Here is a 23,257-nt window from a genome sequence, read left to right as displayed (position 1 = left end):
ATAATGCATTTTTTACTTTCTCAAATATCTGATGGTAAATATTAAACTTCACAATGTTCTAATTTTTTGAGATGCTCAAGTATGTACTGTATCAGGACATCCCTTTCTTATAGATATGAGATCAAGTTGCAATAAACTTCTAACTTTGCTTTTTAGCAAGTCATAAGCAAGTGAACATATCAAAACCTACAGGCGTCATTTTTGTCCCACATCGACATCAGAGTGTGAAAAGATTCAAAGGAAATACTCGGAGATCGAGGAATATAAACAATGACCAATTTTAATTAAAAACATTCTATATTTAATCAAAATATGCAACTGTGTTTCTGATGTCCATCCTTTTGCCACATGAATAAGTGTGGTTGTGTCTTGATCATATATGAACATCCGCGCACGCACACACACACACCTATTCACACCCACACACACACACAGGCTGACTACATAATGTTTATTACATGATTAATCTGATTGTTTGTGAAGCAGAGTGAAATAAAGAATCTAATCCAGCAGCAGCTTGGTAAAACATCCAGTCATGCCCCCCGACTGCAACCTCTTGACAAAAGAGAGGACACATCTGTTTGCTAACTACCAAAACCAAACTTCTCAGTACGGCTGTTAGTGTTCTGACTTAATCCCCTGACTTAAAGTGTTCTTGATTTGATTCACATGGAGTAACAAAATGCCTGAAGGATTGTTAAACTATCATTTTTCTGAACTGTCTGATTTGAAAATGTACGTATAACCCTGTAGCCTTACAAACACAATTCCTGCTGCTGACCCAGCTTTGCCAGAGAGCAGAACTTGAATGGAAACTAAAACACAGAAACATTCAAACATCAGTGTTGCTAAGAAAACCCTTTATGCCATCTGACAAAGTTCTCTTTTTGTTGTTTGGTTTCCATAGGAACAGTTAAAAAGACTTCAAAAAGGTCAAAATTTCAACGTGTAAAACCAAAAGGAAGAGTCTTTTTCTCAATTCAAGAGTCCTTACGCTCCGGCAGACGGCCAACCTCTGCCCCCAAACAAAATCCTTCTCAGCAAAAACAACTGAGAAGAGAAGAAGAAAGAAGGAGAATAGAAGAAGAAGAAGAAGAAGAAGAAGAAGAAGAAAGGAGAAGAGAAGAAGACAGAAGGGGAAGAGAAGAAGAAGAAGAAAGAAGGAGAAGAGAAGAAGAAGAAAGAAGGAGAAGAGAAGGATAATTTTATCTTTTTTGTCCCTTGTTATCCCCCTTTAATACTGCCGGACCTCTAATATGCCCAGCTCCAGGTTGCCAGGTTTGGGGGGGTTTAATTCTCCACCGGCGTGGGCTCTTGCGGCACTGCAGCCACTCCTTCCACTGTCACAGGACCAGTTGCCTCTGGTGTATGTCCTGGTGGGGTAACAGGCTCTGGCGGTGGACGCTGGCTAAGGATGACCTGCACTACATAGTCCCTGGAGATGTTGAGTTGGTCCAAGCGCAGCCTATCTGTCAGTGGCCGACCTGAGAAAAACCAGCGTTGGGTGGCGGCGGGCACGCCTTCCTGACTTTGCAGACGACGCTTCATCATGCCCACTGTGTCTGAGGATCGGACCGACAGCCGGAGGTCACGGCCCGTGGAGAGCCGGAGCCGGAGCTGACATTCCCCCCCTGAGCCGGGGTCGCTGGCGCTGCCCGTGGACGGGTCTGCGGCCCCAGAGTCTGGATCTGAACCATCAGGCTCATCAGAGCGCTCTTCGATCATGTTGACGGGGGGAGAGAGGCAGTAGACTGGCAGCTGGTATCGATTCCCCAGTTCATCGTAGCATTCGGTCAAAGCTCCTGAAAGAATTGTAAAGAAAAAAAAAAGTTAAAGAATTTCAACGTTACCGTGAGAGAGGTTTGAGTCTATTTTAACCCAGAAATTTAAAGCAAATAAATAAGAAAAAGTGAAATATTTCCTTCAGGACACATCAGGAGGGAACTTCTTGTGATGATTTACTGTATTTTCTACATCTACTGTATAAAGACACTCTATTTACGTGGGTATGAGGTCTTATATAACTTGTGTACACGTACTGGAAGCCATAAACCATCATCTAGAAGAGCTTAACACTTACAGTAACTAAAATACCAATATAAACATAACCAGAAGCATGCACAAGTATATTGAGTACAGTAGGTAAATGATTAACTGGGATGTTCCAATGCAGCAGAAGCAACCATGAACATGAACAACTGAGTAATCTCTAAACTTTCATTAACTTTTTAGCTCTTCAGTGGAGCAGGAAAATTTATTATTTTTTTGTACATTCATGTTGTATTTAAATGTGATGTTCTGTATATTTGCATATTATGCAATCATAAAGTGAAAGACAAACACCGCCATTATTTTTCCCTACAACACAATCAAAACCCGACCTACAATTCCCATTTCACTTTAATAAAGTGAAATAGGGAAATGAGAATCGAAGTGAAAGCAGGAGAAAAGGGAATGTCATGAGTTGGAGTACTACACAAGAAAACATTATGTCACTGTTGCTCGCCTGTGATTCAGACACTGAGAATAAAGAGCTGGTGGACAGAGGGGGGAAATAGAATGAAGTGAATAGGTCCTGGTATCCCACAAACAGAAACTCAATACATTATCATTTGCAGTGGGGGTCCCCCAGGGGTACTCAGGGGATTCCAGACAAATCTGTGTGTCTACCATACCTGAAAACACAGTCATGCTATTGCATTTTTTTTATTTATTTTTTTTAATTGCAAGTTTGCCTGTCTTGGATTTGAATTCCCAAGAGTAATATACAATTAAGAGCAAAATCCATCAACAGCCAAATCCTCCCCAAAGTTGATCTTTTCAATCGTTTATAAAAGACGGTAAAGATGTTGCCCTTCAGTCATTCGAAGAATTGAAATACAATAATTAAAGACACGAGAGAAAACTCCCCCTGCAAAAGCCCACCTCTCCGTGTTTTATTATAAACAACATTTAAAAAGGTCACTGCAGCCGCTCTCGTGTTGTTTCATGACTTAAACTGAGGCGCGAGCCGCCCGAGAGACACTGTGAGTGTTGTGGTAACTGAGACTGAGATGAGTCAGCAGAAGCCCACAGGATGTTGCTCTCTGCTCTCTGGATGACAGCTGCTGTGGTCAAGGTGAAGACATTAGAGCAACACTCTGCCTCAGGAAACGTTTACCAGCGTGAAGGCAGAACGAGAGAGAGCAAGACTCAGTGTTAATGAGCTGAGCAGTAATGTGAATAACAAGTGTACAGCAGATTGTAACGCCCAAAAAATCACGCTTGGTGTGAAGAGAACTACAACTTCAACCCAATAACAACACACTTGAATCTATATTGTGAGAAAGCTTTTAAGAACATGCAGGTAAACTCTCTCAGCTCATGCAACCAACCTGACATAACAGAAGCATGTTTTGAATGATTAAACTTCTCCATTTTTTGTCAGAAGCTTAAATGTCAATGGGATGAAGTAAATCTTTAACACAGTGAAGCTTCCATCGCATTCAGAGCTGTTTTGATTGGGATGTCCCAAAACAATAATACAAATACCTTATGAATGTTAAACGTATTTCACTGACAACATATAAACATGATTCAGATGCTCATATCTCGGACTGAACATCTCATTCTGCTTTGTTGCTCTCCAGCTGGTCCCAACTCAGTGTTTATCTTTCAGCTGCAGAATGCTAATGGATTCCAGGTGGTGCTAATGTTTTTGGGTGTGGGATTTCATTAAAGCACAAGAGTTCAGATCGAAAAAACAAAACAAAAAAAAATAACCATCCCCGCAGGGAGAGATCAGCCTTGCACCAAATTTAAAATATTCAATTTTGTGATCAAAACAAGAAAACAGTTGTCAACATTAAAAATTCATTTTTGCTGAAGCCCTGTTTTTGCCCCCTGAACTTGGCTTGGCTGGCTGCAAACATTAGGCATGTAATGATGTGAGTCAGCGATCGTGACGTTTTAATTTGGTGCAGGTTGAATATTCACCAACAAATGGCACCCATCTTAGGCGTCACGGTGCCACTTTTGATGACCGCAAAGCTGGCCTCCAGTCTTACATCACACAGTGAAAAGAGAGCCCATCAGCTGATGCATCTCTAATGAACAGAGTGAAAAGTCTCCATTATGAATTCGAATGAGGGTTTGGAGAAGCCTTCAAAACTCAGTTCCATTTCCTGAATGGCACCAATAAAGTCCTGACTAGTAATGGAGGCAATTCAAGCTTTTAAACCATTTTAGAGGATCATGGACTTGTCCCACAGTGACCTGACATTTCCCACCATGTTAAGGATGCCTCTCTGTCAGACCATCTGTGCACCACTTTAGTCTGCACTGAAACATCAACAACTACTGGACGGAGTGCCATTAAATGGATCCTGCTGACTTTGGTGATCCCCTGAGTGTTTATCTAGTGCCACTGGAAGGTTCACATTTGTAGGTTTGAGTGAGATCTCTCAATTATTGAAAACATTTCTATGAACATTTTTGTCCTTTTCATAAAGAATTTTAAATCACTTGAGTGGTGGCCTGACTTTTTCGAATCCTCACCATCCCAAAAATGTGTAAAACTAATGACATGGCCATCAGCCTCAGCCGTACTGTGTGTTTAGTGCTAATTAACATGCTAACTCAGCACATCAACGTGGTGAAAGTAATAAACATTACACCTTTCAAGTGTTAGGTGGTTAGCCTTGTTATTGTCAACAGCATGCAATGTTAGCTCTTTGCTCAAAGCACCTCTCTGCACAAGTAGACCCTCAGAGATTTGCTAGAATGACTGTTGACTCTTGTTAAACTGAGAAGCTCAAGTAGTATTCTGTTTGCTGCGGACCAAGATTAATGGCACAATGTTCTAGATAAGTTCTGTCCACTGGCTTCATGTTGTTTTCACCAACTTACTTCCCAGATCTGACTGTCAACCCCACACACACAGCAAAAAAAGCCTTGAACACAGATTGGATTCTAACTTTTAAAACAGCAGGTTAACTTGCATATCAATCTTTAACTATAGCTGATAAGTACTCAATCACACGTGATGAGAGTATCTCAAAGTTCTGCACAGTTGGCAACTGATTCATCAGCCGGTTACTGTGTGCAGCTCACATCTTTTTTCAATAGGCTGAAGTAGTGGAACAAGGCCAAAACTGCATTGCTTGAACAATCAAGTGAAACAGGAATACTGAAAGCAAAAAATAAGGCAGCAGAATATCCAAACATGATCCTGGGCAATCTGGAACCAACCTTTATCTTAACTCTGGACATAAAAGCCAAATGGACAGTCATAAGGTAACAAATGGTGAAAATGTTCACGTGATCTGGCTGCTCTTTGGACTGCAGTGCTGGATGAATGAAACGGTGATGTCAGGTCTGGGGAATCCACAGCTGCAGCCCAGCGGGATCTGATCTGACCTAGCCAAACTGCTGAGAGGAACAGAGCAGGACAAGATACTGCCAATGCTCCGGAAAAGCCTGTCACTGATATCTGCTATACCCAAATGCCATTCAGGAAAAAAACGTTCACATCTTTGACACTTGGCGTACCTGTTGGCCCACTGACAGAATAATTCTCCACACTCCTGGAACTGTGCAGATCAAATGACTTAAAACATATGATAACAGTGACACTGTGCCAGTGTTATAAGGGATAACACCTATAATGACTAGCTGTCATAAGTTTAGGGCATTTACTTTCACTCAGAAAAAAACCACACTTCCACACTGTTATATTGAAGTCTGGGGAGACTTGTGAAAGTGAGAACAGCAACAAGAACAATACACAACACTGTCCAATGCTCACAATGACTACATCTTAAGAAACAAAAAAAAAAGAAAAGAGGACCTTTCCTTTCCCCAGCTGAGACAATATGAGGTTATATGAATTCAGAATAATAAGGAAATGATGCACGTCCACAAATAAAGAGGCTGCTCAAGAAGCTGATAATTAATGTGTGAAGTTGGAACGGAGCCTTCACAATCTGAGCCATGTCGATTTTATAGATTTGTTCCTCTCAAGTGTGTTTTTGTATCTTCTGTATATTTACGTGACTGATTACTTCATTAAGTTCTACTTTCACAACACCAAGAACACGCCCCTTTTCATTTATTATTTATCGATCCCTTCTCCTGTATACTCTTCCTAATAGCTAAAAACCTAAATGTGGTCACTGAGATTCACTTAGAGCTTCTTTAACTCCTATTAACTGCAGGCTGAATAACGTAGACGCTTGTAACAACGTCCACATTTGCAAAAAAGTAAATTATAGTGCGACATTGCAAAAAGGACAGCGCAGACGCCACTCGCCTCCCACAGATAGAAATTCATAGTAATGTGAAGCAAAGTTTACTTTTTTTTATGAAACTTCAACATCAGATGACAACCAAGAGACACTTCCTGGGGAAGCCACATCCTTGTGGTTCTCAATATGCTCGAGAGCTAATACTGATTAAACCCCAGTGAATGCTGCTGTCTGGTGGCAGGAATTTATGTCATGACCTGTGAAAGCCAACACAGTTGGTGAGTTTCTTATCGTGGCAATATGAAGCCTTCCTACACCAGTTTGGATGTGCTGCTTTGTCATGAGGTTCAATTTTTAAACGACAGCAACAAGCCGGCTGTTCTTGAACTTTCACCAAAATTGCTGAATATATTTGAGATAAAAATCCTTTCAGACATGGAATATTTCACACTGATGGCTTAATCAATATGCTACAATAACAGCATTCTGTTACTCAGACGTAGGTCACTTTTATGTTAATGTTCCGTATTGTCTCATACAGATATACGGCAGTGAAGGAAAGCGCCACGGTTCATGCACGATATTTGTCATACACGCAAGATTGGACAGTACATCAAGTGACATAATGCGTTTTAATGCACTAATAAATCTGCTATGTAACAAATGATGTAACTGCAGCTTATGTACTGTGACTCTGTGTGACAGCTCACCTGCAGGAAAGTACACAGTGTGACTTGTATTCTGATCGATCTGTCTCCATGTCGAAAACAATTTATATTCATAGGTAATTAAGTTATCACTGTTGCTCCATGTGCATAAATATGTGCTACTCTGTTGCTTTTGAGAGGCTCGTATGGATCCTGCTGCAGTATGATGCTGCAGGTATGCAATAAATTCACAGGAAAGACCTCCACAGCTAGAAGCAACAAACTAAATATTAGCTGTAATAATGATTTTGGCACACTACCTGTGTTTTTTTTTTTTTTGCGCTCTCTGATGTTTTTGGATCAATATTAGTGCTGAAATGTGGAAAAAACCTTCCCCAAATCACTTCGCACAGCTCGGAGCATGTTGCTTGCGTATGTCTATCCGCTAATTTGACGGCATGCAGTTTAGACTTGTGCAGTTAAGAAACACCAAAGTCCTACTAGGTCTGACCTAGTGAGATTGCTGCGAGGACTTTTTCAGAAAAGCAACCAGGGTGCTCATTCAGACTTGAAGCCAACGCATTCAGATGGCATCAGGTTAATGGAAAACAGCGTATTTCTAAAAAGGGCTTTAGACTGTTTTGAGGCAATTTAAGACCATAGCATGGGGTTCCTGGAGCGATTTTACCAGAATCCACGTAGGTTTAGTTCCATCATTTCCTTTCCATTTTTGTATTTTCATTGAGTCTCACACCAAACTAAAAACAAAAAACAAAGATCTGCAACCTTTCATAGATGCTAAAAACTGACATCTTGGGAAGATAGATTCTTCAGTCTGGTAATCATCAACTGTAGTGTCCAACATTTCAGATTTTTTTTTAAGGCAGACCCTTTGTCTTGTCATTACAGTGGAAGTACAGGTGAAACTAATTTCGTTGAGTACCCCTGTACATCTACATTTCACAGAGAGCCAAACAAAAGCCGTGATGCATCAGCTACACTGTAGAAATGTGTTACCATGCGGCAGTGTGATGCTGGCCCCGTCGAGGATGGCCTGAGCCAGCAGGTGGTCATTGCTCTCAAAGGCGCTGGCCGCAGCCCGCAGCGCATCCCAGATCTCCTTCCGGCCCTCGAATGCTGGCGCCGTATCCCAGAACTCATCTCTCTTACTGCGCAGCTGGCCTTCAGTCATCGGGTAGTCACTTTTCCATTTAGGCCGCTCTCTCTTCAGGGGCTGGTTACGCCCTAGAGCCACTGGGAGGGAGGGAGTGAGAAAGGAAAAGGGGGATACAGAGAGAAAAGGAGAGGAAAAACAGAATGATAGGAAGGCAGAGAAAGAAGACGAACCCAAGGGAAAGATAGAAAATTACTCAAAGGGATTTAGAAAGGGTGGAGTGAATGGAAGAAAGTGATGAAAGAAATAGTGGGAATTAATAGAGGAACAACAGAAAGGGAAGCAAGAAGGGGAAAGGATGGAGTAATAGGAATTACCAATATGAGGAAAGAAGAAAAACAAACGCAAATGGGGATGTAGGAAAGAAAAGATAGACAGATGTGGGATAGAGGATGACAAAGGAAGTCAGAAAAGGTGGGGAATACACAAGATGATAAAAAACAAGAAGTAGAGATTGAGAGTAAGGAGAAAGAGAGCGTGACAACTGTTAGGATTTATTTGACACAAAGCAACAGTCTCTTAAGCTTGCTCAGACACACAACTAAGCTCAGATGACAGATTAAACATGGGCCAAACACCATAACATGATAGGGAGCTTGCACACACACTGAGCCGAACTGAAGCTGGAAGTGTTGTGTTACTAAACCCAGTTAAAAGGTTACGGTTATAGCATCGAACAGTGCTCCATCTGCAGCAGAATGGCTGATGAATAACACCATCTGGATCGCCACCGAAGGGGACGGCAGGTACAGGACAGCGTGTATATATATGTGTGTGTGGGTTTGCAACACAGAGACAGAGTAGAGGGAGAGGACGAGGAGGAGGAGGAGGAGGAGGAGGAGGATGGATCAAGGTGTTGAGTTACACCTGCTGCTGGTACACATGTAGTCTGATGATCACATGGCAAAGTCTGATAACACCAACCTTCAACTGACTGTTTGGAGTAAATAAGACCTCGAACTGTCTCGCTGCTTACGTTTGTTTTGGCTTTTTCGGTCACATTCGGTTACGTATATTATCATAATGCAGCGACTATTATTCTCGTTTAAAAGTGGCTCGTAAATCCACCAGATTATGGTACTCAATCAGAGTATGGTGGGTCCTTGAGGTCCTCATGTCAAAAATAAAGATGAGACAAGACTTTAGTGTTGCCTGAAAGGGGTTTAAGCACATTCAAAAACAATCTGAAGAAACAAAACAACATTTTACCACTGCATATAATCATTTTCCAGTGATACCTGGCTGAATTCCTGCATATATGTCAACTTGTCTGCTTGACTGTGCATTCATGCTTCTGCATTAGCCTACTTTCCAGTTCACCGGTCTGCCAATAATTCACTAATATAATTCTAAACAATAGACTATTTGACCGCCATTCAGCGATTTCCATAAATCCTTCAGGATTTTACACCAAAAATACTATCGCGCTCAAACTAGGTAAACCTGGCTGCGGCATCTGCTTTAGTTAATTTACATGTATTTAGGTCTAATTGCCTTGTCTCTGCCATCATCACACAAGATGTCAAGTCACAGCTGCTTGTCTGCATCTGTTTTAACGCTGCACTGCCTGTCGATGCTACACACAGATATTTACTATTTATGTGACATCTAGTCGGGTGGTGCTCCGTCTCCACCTCCACGCCCAGCTGGATCCTCCAGTCTGTAATTAAAATAACTAAGTAGATGAAATCTGCAGACCAGACCAACCTGGAAACTTCAGCATAAAGTTGACACCTGAAGAAAACCTCCACAAAACTGGGCCTCTGGTTAAGATAAATACAAACGGCTTGTCAGTGTCTCCTCTGAATTGTTGTTTCAGCCCATCAGATTTAGTGCAACATTTCCTAGTTTGCAACCAAGAAATTACACTTTTTAAATCATATTTTGACCCACAAAGCCACCTTTATTCTACCCCTGGTCCAGCTCCCATGCCACAACCTTAAGCACGCTGCATGCAATGCTGTTTATTGCTCAATAAATACAATAATCTGTTGCAATCTTCTGTGTTGTGTTTATGCTCAGTTGCTGCTCTCAGGCCTTGCTCACAAAACAATTAAAACACACGCACACTTCCTTGATCACAAAGCTGCAGCACTCTTTAAGTTTTGACACCTCCTCCTCCTTCTCCTCCACTTTCCCCAGGACCAAACACTTCTTAACCAAACAGTGAATACAAACACAAAAGCACTGAGAAAAGCCGTAAGTGCAGCATGCGTTGAGCTCGCAGTGACTTTAAGTTGTGCAGACAGTCGGGGGGCATAATTCAAATCAAACTGAATCACTCCTGTGCGCTCCCTTGCATGCCATTGCTGTCTGTGACCCATATTTGTTATGCAGAAAAAGCTAGCAAGCTAACTAGCTGCCGTTTTAGCCGGCTAGCTCAGTCAACACCAAAAGAACAAAGGGAGGCAGCGTCGCACAGTAAATATCCCCCACTTTGGAAAGTAAGCAAGCAGACGAGGCGTAATTTCTCTCGTCGAGGCCCGCTGTGTGGAGGCAGAGAGCCGGCGGGGCTGCTGGGTCCGTCTCCGGCTCCGTCTGGCTCGGGTAGGAAAGGGGAAGGGAAAGGAGACCTCCAGCCAGGACAACATGCAGAAAGCCTGCAGGAAGCCCCTCAAAAAAACAAGAAAGACAGAGAGAAAAAAAAAGCCAAGCCACTAAAAGACGTCGATAAGTTACCTCCAGTACCGTCAGAGTTCTCGTTTAAGCTGCCCGAAGAGTCGTGGTGGCTCCCGACACAGCCACCCATGGATGTTTCGGCGGAGCAGCCCGGGCTAGGTAGCTCACCCCCCGGCCCACAGCTAGAGCTACATCCACTACCCCTCTCTCTCGTTTTTCTCTCTCTTCCCCCCTCCCCTCTTTCCTTCCTCCTCTCCCTTTCCTCCCTCCCGTCCTTTCCTCTATCCTTCCTTCCTCCCTCCCTCCTCCTCCTCCTCTCAGCTGTGACGGGGCGCAGCGGGCATCGTCTTCTTCATCTGCGGGGAGGCGGAGAGAGGACGGCGGGCAGGGGTCCGCAAGGTGACCGGGAGAAGCAGAACAAAGGAGAAGTGCGCGGTGGTTAAAGGAAATAGATGCTTTTCTTCTGTGGGGCATCAAATGTTCGCTGCACAGTTTGTTGTTCGTGGTGATGATGATGATGTATTTTGACACATCTGCTGTCATGTTTGGTGAGAAGCTGTTTGCTGTCCCGATGAAGACACATCAAAACCCTGATCCTTGAATGTCAAAGAGGCCTCCTGCTGCTAGGGCTGCCCTCCATCACCCTCACTCACTTTAACCAATAAGTTGGGTCAAATATTCTATTCTATTCTATTCTATTCTATTCTATTCTATTCTATTCTGTCTTCAGCAGACTGTTTAGTTTCAAACAAGGGCAGATTCCTATTTTCACAGTGAAATGCAAGTTTTCTATTGTATTGTATTGTATTGTATTGTATTGTATTGTATTGTATTCTACTCTATTCTATTCTATTCTATTCAGTCTTGCATAGTAGGGTTTCAGTAGACTTTTTATTTAAAAAAAGGGGGGGGGGGGAATCAAATTTCATAAGGTAATGAAATGAAATGAAAAATACTTTATTTATCCCAGAAGGGAAATTCAATCTTGTAAAAGCTCACTTTCTCTCTTTTTTTTTCTTCAAATCAATATAACATATATTCCACACAACAACAACAATAATCATTCAATCAGTCAACTGTCAGTCAGTCAGATTTGTTTTTTTTTTGTAGAATGAGATGTTAGCATTGTCTATTCTATTCTATTCTATTTTATTCTATTCTAGAAGTTTAGAAGGTAGACCATATAGTTTGTTTTGTTTTAAACAAGAACAAAATTCTGATTTCACAATGTAGAATGAAATGCATGTATTGTGTCGTCTATTCTATTCTATTTTATCCTATTCTAGCATTTCAGAAGTTACACTATACAGTTTTGTTCTGATTTCACAAGGTAGAATGAAATGCAAGTATTGTGTTTTCTATTCTGTTCTGTTCTATTCTGTCTTGTATAGTAGGGTTTCAGTAGACTGTTCACAAAATCAGCTAAATTAAAATTTTATAATGTAGAATGAAATGCAAGTATTATGTTTTCTATTCTATTCTATTCTATTCTATTCTATTCTATAGGATAGGGCAGTTTTAGTAGCACACAATTTGAATCTGAATACTTGTAGATAAATCATACTATACAATGTAGAATGAAATGCCATTTGTGTACTATTCTATTCTACTCTATTCCAGTAGAGATTAAACCATTTACATTTTGCTTTAAAAAAGGGCAGCATTTTGACTTTACAGTATAGAATGAAATGTTCGTATTATGTTGTCTATTCTATTCTATTCTATTCTATTCTATTCTATTCTATTCTATTCTATTCTATTTTATTCTATTCTATTCTATTCCAACTGTTGCATTCTCCACTCTTGCACCAAAAGAACAAACTCTGGCCTGGTCACTATCTTTAGGGCTGCCAAAGAGACTTGAGTGTAATTTGACACACTGTCACACACAAATGCACATTGACACACACACACACACACACACACACACACACACGTTTGATACCACACACACAATAGGAACAGGATAGCAAGGGTAATTTTACAACAAAGCTGTCTGGAATTACAATTATTTCCCATCGCAAGGAACTGAAAGAAGATGTTGATGTGGGAGAGGGCTTCTTTGGAAACGCTCTCCTGACTGCGTGCACGACACGAGTGACGTAATGTGATGTAACAAGTTGCTGAGAACACACTTGACATGCCGCCGCTTCTCCCTGTGATCAAGCTCGCAGCAGGAGAATCAGCAGGATCTTCTGTACTTCCTTCTATATGTCGACGCACATTCATGATGCAAATGATTGCACATCGCCCTTCATAGCGGCATGTTTCACTCAGGGTGGCGCTGCAGTGTGTTGATCAAAGTGATTTCTGCTGGGAATGTTGCCGTTTTAGGGACCTAGCTGGGAGTCTATAAAGGGATCGCTGACATCTCACAGACCCTCAAACTCTACATTGGTGTGGACGTGTTCTAAGAAGGTTTAAAAGGAAACTTAGAGCACATTAAAGCATGCGGCTGTATGATTTTAATAAAAGTCTTGAAAGGCCTCAGTAAGCTGTGACATATTACGGCCTGCTCGAGGCAAGAATAAGCTGTTGACTAAACACACATGAAAAGCATTGCAAGTCAACTTCTGAGAGCTATAGTGACCTCTAGTGACTTTGTTTCATCCAGCAGCATGATTAAATTACTTTGAATGGCAAATGTGGTTAATGTGCAAAGTGTGGTTCAAGTGTTTTGTTGAGTTAAACAGTTTGATGGTAGTTGAAAGGAACACAGAGGGAGGAGGCATCCGTAACTGAGACCACGGTGTTACAACACTGAAATATGGCACATTATGTTGCTTCAAATGAGTGATTGACCATAGATCCTTCTGTTTGTGTGCATACAGCCAGCTACAGTGATTAAATCATCACGACTAGGCATCTTTCACAATGCAATAAATGCAACTGTATAATGTACGTTTAAATACACTTATTCTTGTAGTTTTCTCTATGAGATGGGGACACTTTTTTCCTGAAATGTGAATTTGTTTTTTTGTGCTTCTTGTTTTGTCTTGTCTTTCCTCTGTCTGCTAGTGCATTGGTCAGTCAGTAGATGGTGCTGGAGAGATAGAACTGCAGGCTGATGTGTCCTGCATAGACCAAAATGCTGTGTGTGTGTGCATGAGTGTGTGTGTGTGACACAGACAGAGACACACTGACATGGCCTTTTATTTTAGTGCATGATGGAAGCTAAAAGGTCAGGAACCTCCACGAGCACCGTAATTAAAGACCTTCAATTGCGCTTTTTGGGAGAGAGTAAAATTCATTACACCTGCTAGAGTGCTGCAGTACGTGCATTAAGGCATATGGCACCTCCTTTTTACAGGTGCTCTTGTCTAATGTCGACCGGTTTTCGTCACTAAAGCAAGCATGACTCACGTAATCGTACCAGACGGCAAAGAAAAAAAATATAGATGTGATTTTTTTTTCTTTTTTTTTGATGAACAACGTGACATGTCGCCTGCGAACATGAAAGCAGAAAATTGCAAATAGTCACTGTGGTTGTTCATCTGAACCCTGAGGCAGTAATTGCTCAGCTTTCTGTCTCCTCTGCTGCCATACAAGCATGCACCAGGCTTCAGTCTTGCTGGTTGGAAAACATCGTAGTCTTGTGGAGAAAAAACACAAAAGAACCTGTTTATTTATTTATTTTCTTGATATTGTCCTTTTGTCTACTCCCTTTCGTCTGCTTTTTATTTTCTCAAGCAGCCTCACTTCCTTCCACTTCTTCTTCCATGTGGCCAACAGAGCAGCTGACACACAGTTAATAGGCTTGTCATCGGTCAATTTATTCTTAACTGGCTAGCTCTCGCATTGGCCCAAAGTCTGCAGAATTACATCTGCCCTTTTATCTGTTTGATGCTGCTGTTCCAATTGTCTGGCCATTTGAAGATGTTCAACTGCCCCATCTGTGTTGAAGGCAGGACAGCAAGTGGACCTATTGATTTACTGTTATCTGTCCCAGACCCATTGCCTCAGAGTGCATTTGATGATGACCAGAAAGACTGGGCCGTTTGAAGCTTTTAAACTCATTCAAATCCAGCTGTGTGTGAAGGAGGCTGACAGACGGCACACAGTTGATTGTCCTTTCATTGATTTACAATTACCTGCTGTGTCTGAACCAACTGCAGCCCTCCAACCTATTCCCCACAGTGTCACACTTCCCTGAAAGGAAAAAGAGAAGCAGAGATGGAAAAGAAATCAGACTGAAAATCAGAGTGAACAAGAGAGAAAGGCAGAGTAATAGACAGGCAGGCAGAGAGAGATTCAGGTCAAGTTGACCCGAAGGTTTAAAGTGGCATTCAGGGTTAGACGCTCAAGATGAAGCTCAGACTAGGAAGGTTGCTGGCCGCTTTATTTCCTGGTAATCCATCGCGAGGCTATCTGCGAAACAAAATAATATTAATTCCAGCTAAACGGAGTCCCTCAGTTTACTATTTGTAACTCACTGGATGGAAAACTTAGATAAAAACAACCCCAAAAAACTGCTGTTCATGCTCTAATTTTGAAATCGCAAACAACATTCTCAAGTAAAGGTTTCCCTCGACCAGCAGCAAAAGGCGCTAGCTTGCTCTTTCTTGACCAAATAAAATCTCATTTATTTCCTCCAGTGTGGAGTGAACAGGGCAGCAGGAGCGAATCCAATGTACCACATTTAATCTAAACAGTATTAATGCTGGTGCCGAGGGACACAGAAACAGTGCAGGAGAATCCCAATTCACCTCTTGCACATTGGACCAATTTATCTAATCCCCAACTGTGCACAGATCCATTAAGTCTTCCGTTTTACGTTCTGGCACACAATACAATACGCTACGGACTGTTGGGACTTTGCAAGAGCACAAATGGTATTAGAGGAGTTTTTTAAAATGTGGAAATATTGACCCTAAACCTGTTTGTTGCAGGATTTCAAGAACGACCTTGGCCAGAAAGGAGAGAAATAACCCCGAGGGATGCTGTGACAGAATTACAGATATATGACTGCAATGGGAAATGGTAATGGAAGGACAACGACTAATGTGGCACTTAAGAAATTTAAGACTTGTACGTCAGAAAGGCCAAACATCAATGAAAGCACAAAAAGACATTCTGTGATCTGTTGGAAATGTATCTCTTCAACAATACCAAATTCCTCACCATGAAAACATGTTCATCTGTGAAGCATGTCAGCTGAAAATCTGCAGAGACAAGGGATTTATTTTTATTTTATTTTATTTTATTTTTTTACAATTTCAGGAGAACATTAGCTGAAGTGCAGGACAGTATTGAGGAGTTCCTATAAAAGTAAAAGTCTTTGTACAGTGTATTCTAACAGGACAATGATCTGAGCGTCTAACTATGTCAACACTTGTCTTTTGAACAAAGTCCTTGACTCAAAGCCCAGGCTTCTCCGTAGAAATCAGTAAAGCGTAAATGGACACACCCTAGAATTTTAACCCATGTGGGGATAAATATTTGAGTGCAAAAGGGAGCATCCTAGAGAAGATTCCTACGAAGTAAAAGTTGAGTTGCTGTGTTTTTATTCATGTGGACTGAAATTCTTTTCATTGCATTTCAGCATTAAAACAGAATACAGAAAACCATTGAGTGTATGATTTAAGAATTTGGACAGAATCTTATATATACATATAAATAATTGTTTAAAATCTGGACTTCAAAGGTTTACTATAGTCTGTTTTTTTGGGTGCTGTGATGAATCAAGTGCTTGTAGGCCGTTGTGCTATATGCCATCAGTATTAATATAGTAAGGACAGAAGTTCTTTGTCATGGGACCATAACAGAAGCCCACATCAGACAACCTTTGTGTTATTCCATCAACACAACCATAATGAAACCCTAAATTACCATAATTGCAGTTGAAAGGACTGTTTTGCACTCAGTTTAAAAAGAAAGAGAGCAGGGAAGTGGGGGGAGATGGGAAATGGCGGCTGACCTCCTCTTACTAATTTTGGGCATTGGTGCTGCAGTGCTGGTGGCTTCGTATATCTTATCGCTCCAGAGTCTGTCTTGGCTTCTTTTGTTGTCCCTGTGTATGTGAGTGGATCAGACAGACAAAGCAAAGCTCAAGCAGTCTTGACTTGTTATGGTAAAGCTAAGTTATATGGAGATTTGTCTGCCCGCTGGATGTGTCTTCATTTTCTCCCCCCCCTCCTCCTCTACTGTATATGCTCCATAAACACAGCTGTAACCTCCTGGTATAAACCTTTATTCTCAGCACATCACACCACTGAATGTATAAGCTCTCAACCCGTGCATCACTGAGGTTCAACACAAATAGAGTTACGTAACGGTCTCTGCTCTGGGTGGTGATTTACGACGGTGAAGTATTTCAAGAAGTGAACTCAGCAGTGAACTACTACCTTAAGGTGCGTCCTTCTTTTCTTCTGCAATACTTGTGACCAAAAAGGGACCTCAACGTCTCATCTGGACATGGCTCGTGAGAAAAGCTGTTCCTCGAAAGAGCAATAATATTTTCATTCAGTTAGGGGACCACAGACAAAGATTAAACAGCAAGACATTTGGTTTACAGTGTTACTGGCTGTATGGATGACATTGTTGGTCTGTTTGCTATTTCTCTGGTCAAGGCTGAAATACCTCAACAACTTTTAAATGGATTGTTCTGGAATTAGGCACAAGCAGTCGTGGGTTCTAGAGGATGAATTATACAAAAGCTGTTGATCCTGTTTCTTTTCCCTTAATTGGTAAAATATCTCAACATCTAATACATGGATTAGCAAGAATTTTGTGGGTTCCAATAGATTAGGTGTCCTAAAGTCGGGGATGGTTTCAACTTTCCACAAGTTGTAGTTGTCATGACAGCTATGACATAGATTGACATCTTTTCCAAACATGCAAACTAGTGACATTCCCATCAACCTCAGATGCACTTCGTGTTCAGAGAAGTAATAGCCAATGCTGGCATGGTGACAAGCTACACTAAGATGGTGAACACGGCAGAAGTTATTCCTGCTAAACATCAGCATGTTGTTGCACCACTCTGTCTGAGCACAACCTCACTGTCGTGCCTTATTTGTTAGTTGTAGTTTTTAAAGTACCCTTTCTTACCCAGTTTTGCAAATAATACAGTTCTCTGTGTGGATAAGGAAAAACTAAATATGTTGCAAAAATCTGCGAAGTTTAAAATTCAACAACCAGACCGATTATTTTGCACCTCACAAGTGCACCCAACCACAACTGTGCCCAAGACGCTCAGTGAACAAAGAATATATTAACTAAAGATATGCAAGTAAAACAGTCTTATCTGAAAAGCCAAACACTAAGGTGTTCCATTAAACAAGAACAATCTATAAATATATTTATCAGTTGTGTGTAAATTACCGTTGGGTCAAATCACACCATTAATCTTGTAATTAAAAAAAATAAAATGTTTTGGATCAGTCTCTGCTTAGTGTAGTGTCCACAAGAGCACTTTTTAAGGTACAATGTTAGGGAGGTTTTGAGTAGCAAGTATAAAACTATTTATTTAAAAAACCAGAGGTGCCGCTAGAGCTCACCTGGTTGAGCTGGTGTCCCATGTATAGTGGCTGCAGTCTCCGATGTGGAGGTCATGAGTTTGAATCTCGCTCATGGCCCTTTTCCACAGGTCCTTCCCCTATTGTTCTCCCCCATTTTCCTGTCCCGCTCTCTCACTGCACTGTCAAATAAAGGCCAAAAAAATAACTTAAAAAACGAGTAGAATAGAAGCTTTTTTTTCTGAACAGGCAGCTGCTATGTGTCTGCTTGACTTTCTGAGCTACAGCTGACCTGCTTCATCACTGTGAAACTGATTAGAACTCTTATAATGTTTGTATTCTTTCAGTTTGTCATATAAAATGTACATGATAAACCTAAATAGTTCAAAATACTGATTGAGCCCTGGTAGAAGAGAAAACAAAAGGCCTTGGAGGTTGAAGCATGTTTACAAGGACACAGCTGTAGTCATAATTTGGCTATTCACGGTCAGAAACTTTTTTCATTTTAATTTTTAAAGCGGTTATCCACATGACGAGAAGATTTTTATCAGGCGCAACAGAGCTTTGGGCGCTTACAGCAAGTAAACAAAAAGAAGGGTTGCACAGGGCTGAGCTGAAGTCATAGGCTGTCAGTAAAAACACTTGAAAAAAAAACGTAAATGTTTTTCCTCTCTATCAATGAACTAAATGCAAACTGCACTAAATGGAGAAAAAGAGCATCACATGAGTATTTGGTTAAACCACTTTTTTTATTAAAAGATTCAATTTTTAAGGTGCACTTATGCAGAGTTTTTGAAGCATCCAGGAGAATTTGCCATTTAATGTGTGGATTTAAAACATCTCAGTTGCTTCTTCTCATCATCCCAGACTGGCTGAATGATGCAAAGTTCAGATGCAACCAAATGTCCTTCTGTTGGAACCATTTAAAATTGTTTGACTCATCATTCCAGAGCACCTGTTACCACTTCACTGCATCCCTGTTTCTGCATTTTCATTCACAGGTGAGTCACTTGCCGTTGTTTTTGCCAACTTTTTGTCTGCAAATCTTCCATGAGGACCCCCTCTGATCAGACTACTGTGGGCTGTATGTGCATGTGCCAGGATCCCACTGGTTTCTGCCCCGAGGCCTGTGCAGATGGTGCTGTAGGATTTTGAAAGAAAATTAGCTTGATGTGTCATTTGTCTGCTGCAGTTGGTTCCCTTGGTAGACCACGGCTCCTCCAGACGTCAGCACTGCCAGTTTCTTTGTACTTCTGCAGAAGAGCTCGGACAGGACATGTGGAAACACACCCACAACCACCTTGTGTGTTGTGGGTGTGCTCACACTTGGCACTATCATTTATTTGTTTCGGATAAAATTGTCACTTTCACAACAATAGTGCCTTTTTAGTATGGCTGTCCATCGCCTTGTTTTATTACTTGTGCACAAATGTTTCAGTTTCAGTTAAAGACTTAGTTTAACCTGCTGTATACTTGAAGAGTTCATTTGCAAAAACAGATAAATCTATTTTTGTAGATTTTCTGAAAACTTAATTGTTTGTTGTTTGATTGAGATAATATCAATCAAACTAAAGTTGAGTGAATTTGACTCAGTAGCAATGACATGACAGAAACAGGGATAACTTAAGTTTGATTGATACTGTCTCAGGTAGAAGATGGAAAGGGGAGTTTTCTGAAGGTTTGTGAAGATGGAGTTATCTGTTTTTGCAAATGAACTCTTCACTTGTTTAATCCAGCACCGAACTATATGCTTGTAAGGTTTATGTCTAAAAAGCTTCTTTGCTACTTTCTCTTAAAAGTGTAAAATGTAATTTGTTGTTAACATACAAATGGAGTAGTTGTAATCACAAATTAAACTGTTTTTATGTGAAACATTTGCGAATGTCCTAAACATTTACACAGGACTATTAGTAATTTTCATATCCTGTTAAACTGACTATAAATGGAAACGTTGCAGATCTTGATAACATTTCCTATATTTTGCTCTGCTGTAGCCTGGTTACTCAATTTTTTTTTTTTTTTAAACAGGAAATTAGACAGAAAGGAGTGGAGACAACACTCAGTGCGTTTGGAAACATAGTGTAGTCGAGGGCAGACAGCATTTCTTTAGGTGTGTTTTTCAAACTTCATGTCAAATGCAGTAACTATAAATGCCAAACTCAATCACCTTTTTGCATTTTCCTTCCCTGAGTACCTCACAACCTTTCTACTAACTTGTTTGTTCTCTGTGTCCACAAGTGTCTTCTCTAATAAGCATTACAGTTCGGTTGTGGAAAAATCCAGCAGTCTCTGGCAGAGCTTAAAGGGCAATTAGCAACGACATGAAATAAACCAGCAGCGTCTCCTGTTTGACAAGGGAAGGATTAAAAAGGTATTTTACCAACCGTCACCTTGTTCAAAACCTCTAAAAATGTAGGTCTCTCCCTTTCAATCAAATGACTGTGAAGCATTCATGGTGACGACACATCTCCAATATGTCTGTCTTGCTTATGCGTCTGTATTATTTCTCTTCCCATGTTTACATTGCCATAGAGTGAGTTGCAGTTGAATTGCCTCCAAGCGACGCAGAAATGCGATCACAAAGTGAGCCCGAGACACCTCCATGTCTTGTTAGGATTATTCGGTAGCAGCGCGAGTCAAATTAGGTTTTTGTATCAGAGTTGTCTCCTAACGCGTCCTGGCATGATTGGATAATAAAATTCACAATGAAGCGAGAGGAGCAACGACAGCCTCAAATAGCCAGCATGAATCGAAGTGGCTGCGTGTCGCTCCTCTTTGTCAGCATGGTGCTCTGCCTGCCTGGCTAAGAAGGTGTCTAAGTGATAATCTGATCCTAATCTAATTAGATCTAATCGAGCCTGATGTAATGTGATCCATTAACGCACTGTGATTGGATTTCTTACACCTTCTGAGTTGGCATTTTTGAAGCTGACATTAGACAAGTATATTGTGCAATGAAAACAACGGTTTGGTGTTTGTTTTTCTCAGTGCGAGAAAACTGTTGAAAACTGGAACTAAAACACTGATGCTCATGAATTGAGACCCTTATTTTGATGTCAAACTGAGTCGTCCTTCAGTTCTGGTGTTAAGAATGTAAAGAGTGAACACTGAATTTAAAATGAGGGGACGACACGCATGGGAAGCACTGCCTGCCAAATGGCATGCAGACCGACAGCAGGACAATCAGAGAATATTTAACTTCCTGCGTTTCTCTGGAACTGTACCATGGACACACACGCAACCTTGCATTTATGGTCACTGAGTACAAATATGCACACACAGAGAAGGGCTGCACGAAATACAGAAATACATACATGGACTTACATAAACAAACAAAATTCAGGCTGTTGCCAAGGCTGACAACTCAGCTGGTGTGACACCATATGTTGGAGTGTTGGCAGCACCATAAGTGTTCAGTCGGTGGGCCGAAAACCAGTTTGAGACACTCAGGAAATTCCCAACACAAAGGAGGATACACATGCTCAAGTATCTTTTCCTTTTCAACAGTGCGTTCTGCTTTTGTGAGACTCTGAGGTGAGCTTGATTCCTCTTGTGTGGTTTGTCCGCAACTCAACAGCTAACAGTGATGATGCAAAATGATACTGATAAGTACGCATGTGAAATCTGAACTTTCTACTCACTACCGAGTTAAATAGAAATGTTATATAGGGAGTATTGAATAAATGAAAGAGACAGTGCCTTTGTGCTTTTACCTTCCAGGCTTGCTTTTGCGCTGTATGCTCATTGCACATTGTAAATTTATGATATAACACAACTTTAATATGGTGAAAAATCTGAAAAATAAAGAAAAACCCATGGAATAAGAAACATAAAGCACAATATATAGTTAAAATACAGTCGCTAGCCTTTGTTTAGAGTTCACCTGTCTCGACTGGTAAAGCTGGATATAGCTTTATGGATATAGCTCGCCTCACTAGCATATAGATTTATCATATAAATTTATACAGAACTCTCACAGAAGGCCCAAAATACCATCCACAATTTAAATAGGACTCGTCTTAGTTTGATATCTGATGTTTGGGTTGCAGGTCTTCACAGCTTCTTCTCTCAGCACCTGAAAAAGCACTAAACTTGCAGCTGAAGCAACATATAACGTGCAAGATACAGTGAAGCCAAGCACACGTGTCACTTAGTTTCAGGGTTGTCGGTGGTTGCGTCTAAAATCTCCCCCTTGTTCACTCATTCACTGCTCCTGACTGTGTAATGGACAATCAATAGTTCGTTCATTAGTGAGCAGCAAATTGAGATATCGGTCGTTTACCAATCATTGTTATTTTGCGTCATCATTGTCAGCTATTGAATCACGTAACAGATGTTTAGACATCTGTAAAATGTAGTGCATTGCAGTGTGGGGGGGAGAAACAAGATGAACCAGTAGAAAAACACCCCTCTGCACTAGTGATTGGGACCTTGATCCAAAACCAGATTAAAGTTTCATTTACAGTTAGTCATTGAGAAGCTTTATTTATATGTGGAAGCTACCAGAACTGACCAGTGTGGTGTTGAATTGTGTTTTGGCTGTTTCCATTGTGATTATTTGGTTTATATCCCTGGTTTGCACAATTGTTAGAGTATTGTAAGAACAGCTTTTAAGTAACAACAGTAGTTTTTACCTTTAAGGCATCATTCTGATTTTTTTAGGGTGCCACTTACTGTTACTATTTTCTACTCATGAACCTGACATCAGAAGCTATAGCAAGAGAAGGATTAGTATGTGTCAGCCTCTGTGTATCCATTTATCGAATAAATCCACATGCAGCCCAAAATTTGTGTCTGTGTGGTAACTACACTACAAGAGCAGTGGTGCAAATGTTCAGCAGTCATGTGCATACACCAATCTACTATGCATGTATAGGACAGTCCTCCAAGCAGACTAAAAGTTGTATATTAAGAACATATATACATTTGTGGTGTCTGCAGCTGCCCTCAGATGCCCTAAATCAAGTCCTTAAACAGACTAATATCACCAGATATCACAGGTGGTGGTTATGATAGGAAAAGCCAGTTAACATGAATGTTCTTACTGATAAAGGAGATGGAGTCATACTGTTCACATCTGAGAAAATACAAGAAGTCTGAAAGGGTGCAAGTGACGTAAATTCTGACATCAGCAGG

General features: G+C 40.9%; 2 protein-coding genes and 1 long non-coding RNA gene across 3 annotated transcripts in view; all 3 read right to left on the bottom strand.

Moving 5' to 3' along the window:
* il12bb (interleukin 12B, b) overlaps positions 1-13,063 on the bottom strand; it is a 20,273-nt gene extending 7,210 nt beyond the window's left edge. Inside the window, exons 1-2 of the mRNA XM_008298971.1 lie at positions 13,058-13,063; positions 2,592-2,596 (exon numbers count right to left, since the gene is read on the bottom strand). The gene's annotated coding sequence lies outside the window, so the exon portion shown is untranslated. The remainder of the gene's footprint in view (positions 1-2,591; positions 2,597-13,057) is intronic.
* On the bottom strand, positions 1,139-10,886 carry ubtd2 (ubiquitin domain containing 2). The gene is made up of 3 exons (XM_008298970.1): positions 10,725-10,886; positions 7,889-8,125; positions 1,139-1,802 (listed from the first exon to the last, which is right to left on the bottom strand). Exons 1-3 carry the CDS (start codon positions 10,792-10,794, stop codon positions 1,291-1,293), a joined length of 819 nt encoding a protein of 272 aa, XP_008297192.1. The 5' UTR covers positions 10,795-10,886; the 3' UTR covers positions 1,139-1,290.
* Positions 13,064-14,065: 1,002 nt separating the features above from the next.
* LOC103370060 (uncharacterized) overlaps positions 14,066-23,257 on the bottom strand; it is a 12,346-nt gene continuing 3,154 nt past the window's right edge. The window contains exons 2-4 of the long non-coding RNA XR_520866.1: positions 17,009-17,095; positions 14,756-14,813; positions 14,066-14,256 (exon numbers count right to left, since the gene is read on the bottom strand). This is a non-coding gene — a long non-coding RNA (uncharacterized LOC103370060). The remainder of the gene's footprint in view (positions 14,257-14,755; positions 14,814-17,008; positions 17,096-23,257) is intronic.

The sequence above is a fragment of the Stegastes partitus genome, unplaced genomic scaffold (genome assembly GCF_000690725.1).
Source record: "Stegastes partitus isolate 25-593 unplaced genomic scaffold, Stegastes_partitus-1.0.2 Scaffold1365, whole genome shotgun sequence".
NCBI classification, from domain to species: domain Eukaryota; kingdom Metazoa; phylum Chordata; class Actinopteri; family Pomacentridae; genus Stegastes; species Stegastes partitus.
Note: the sequence above shows the minus strand (reverse complement) of the source record. Positions and strands in the feature narration are given on the sequence as shown.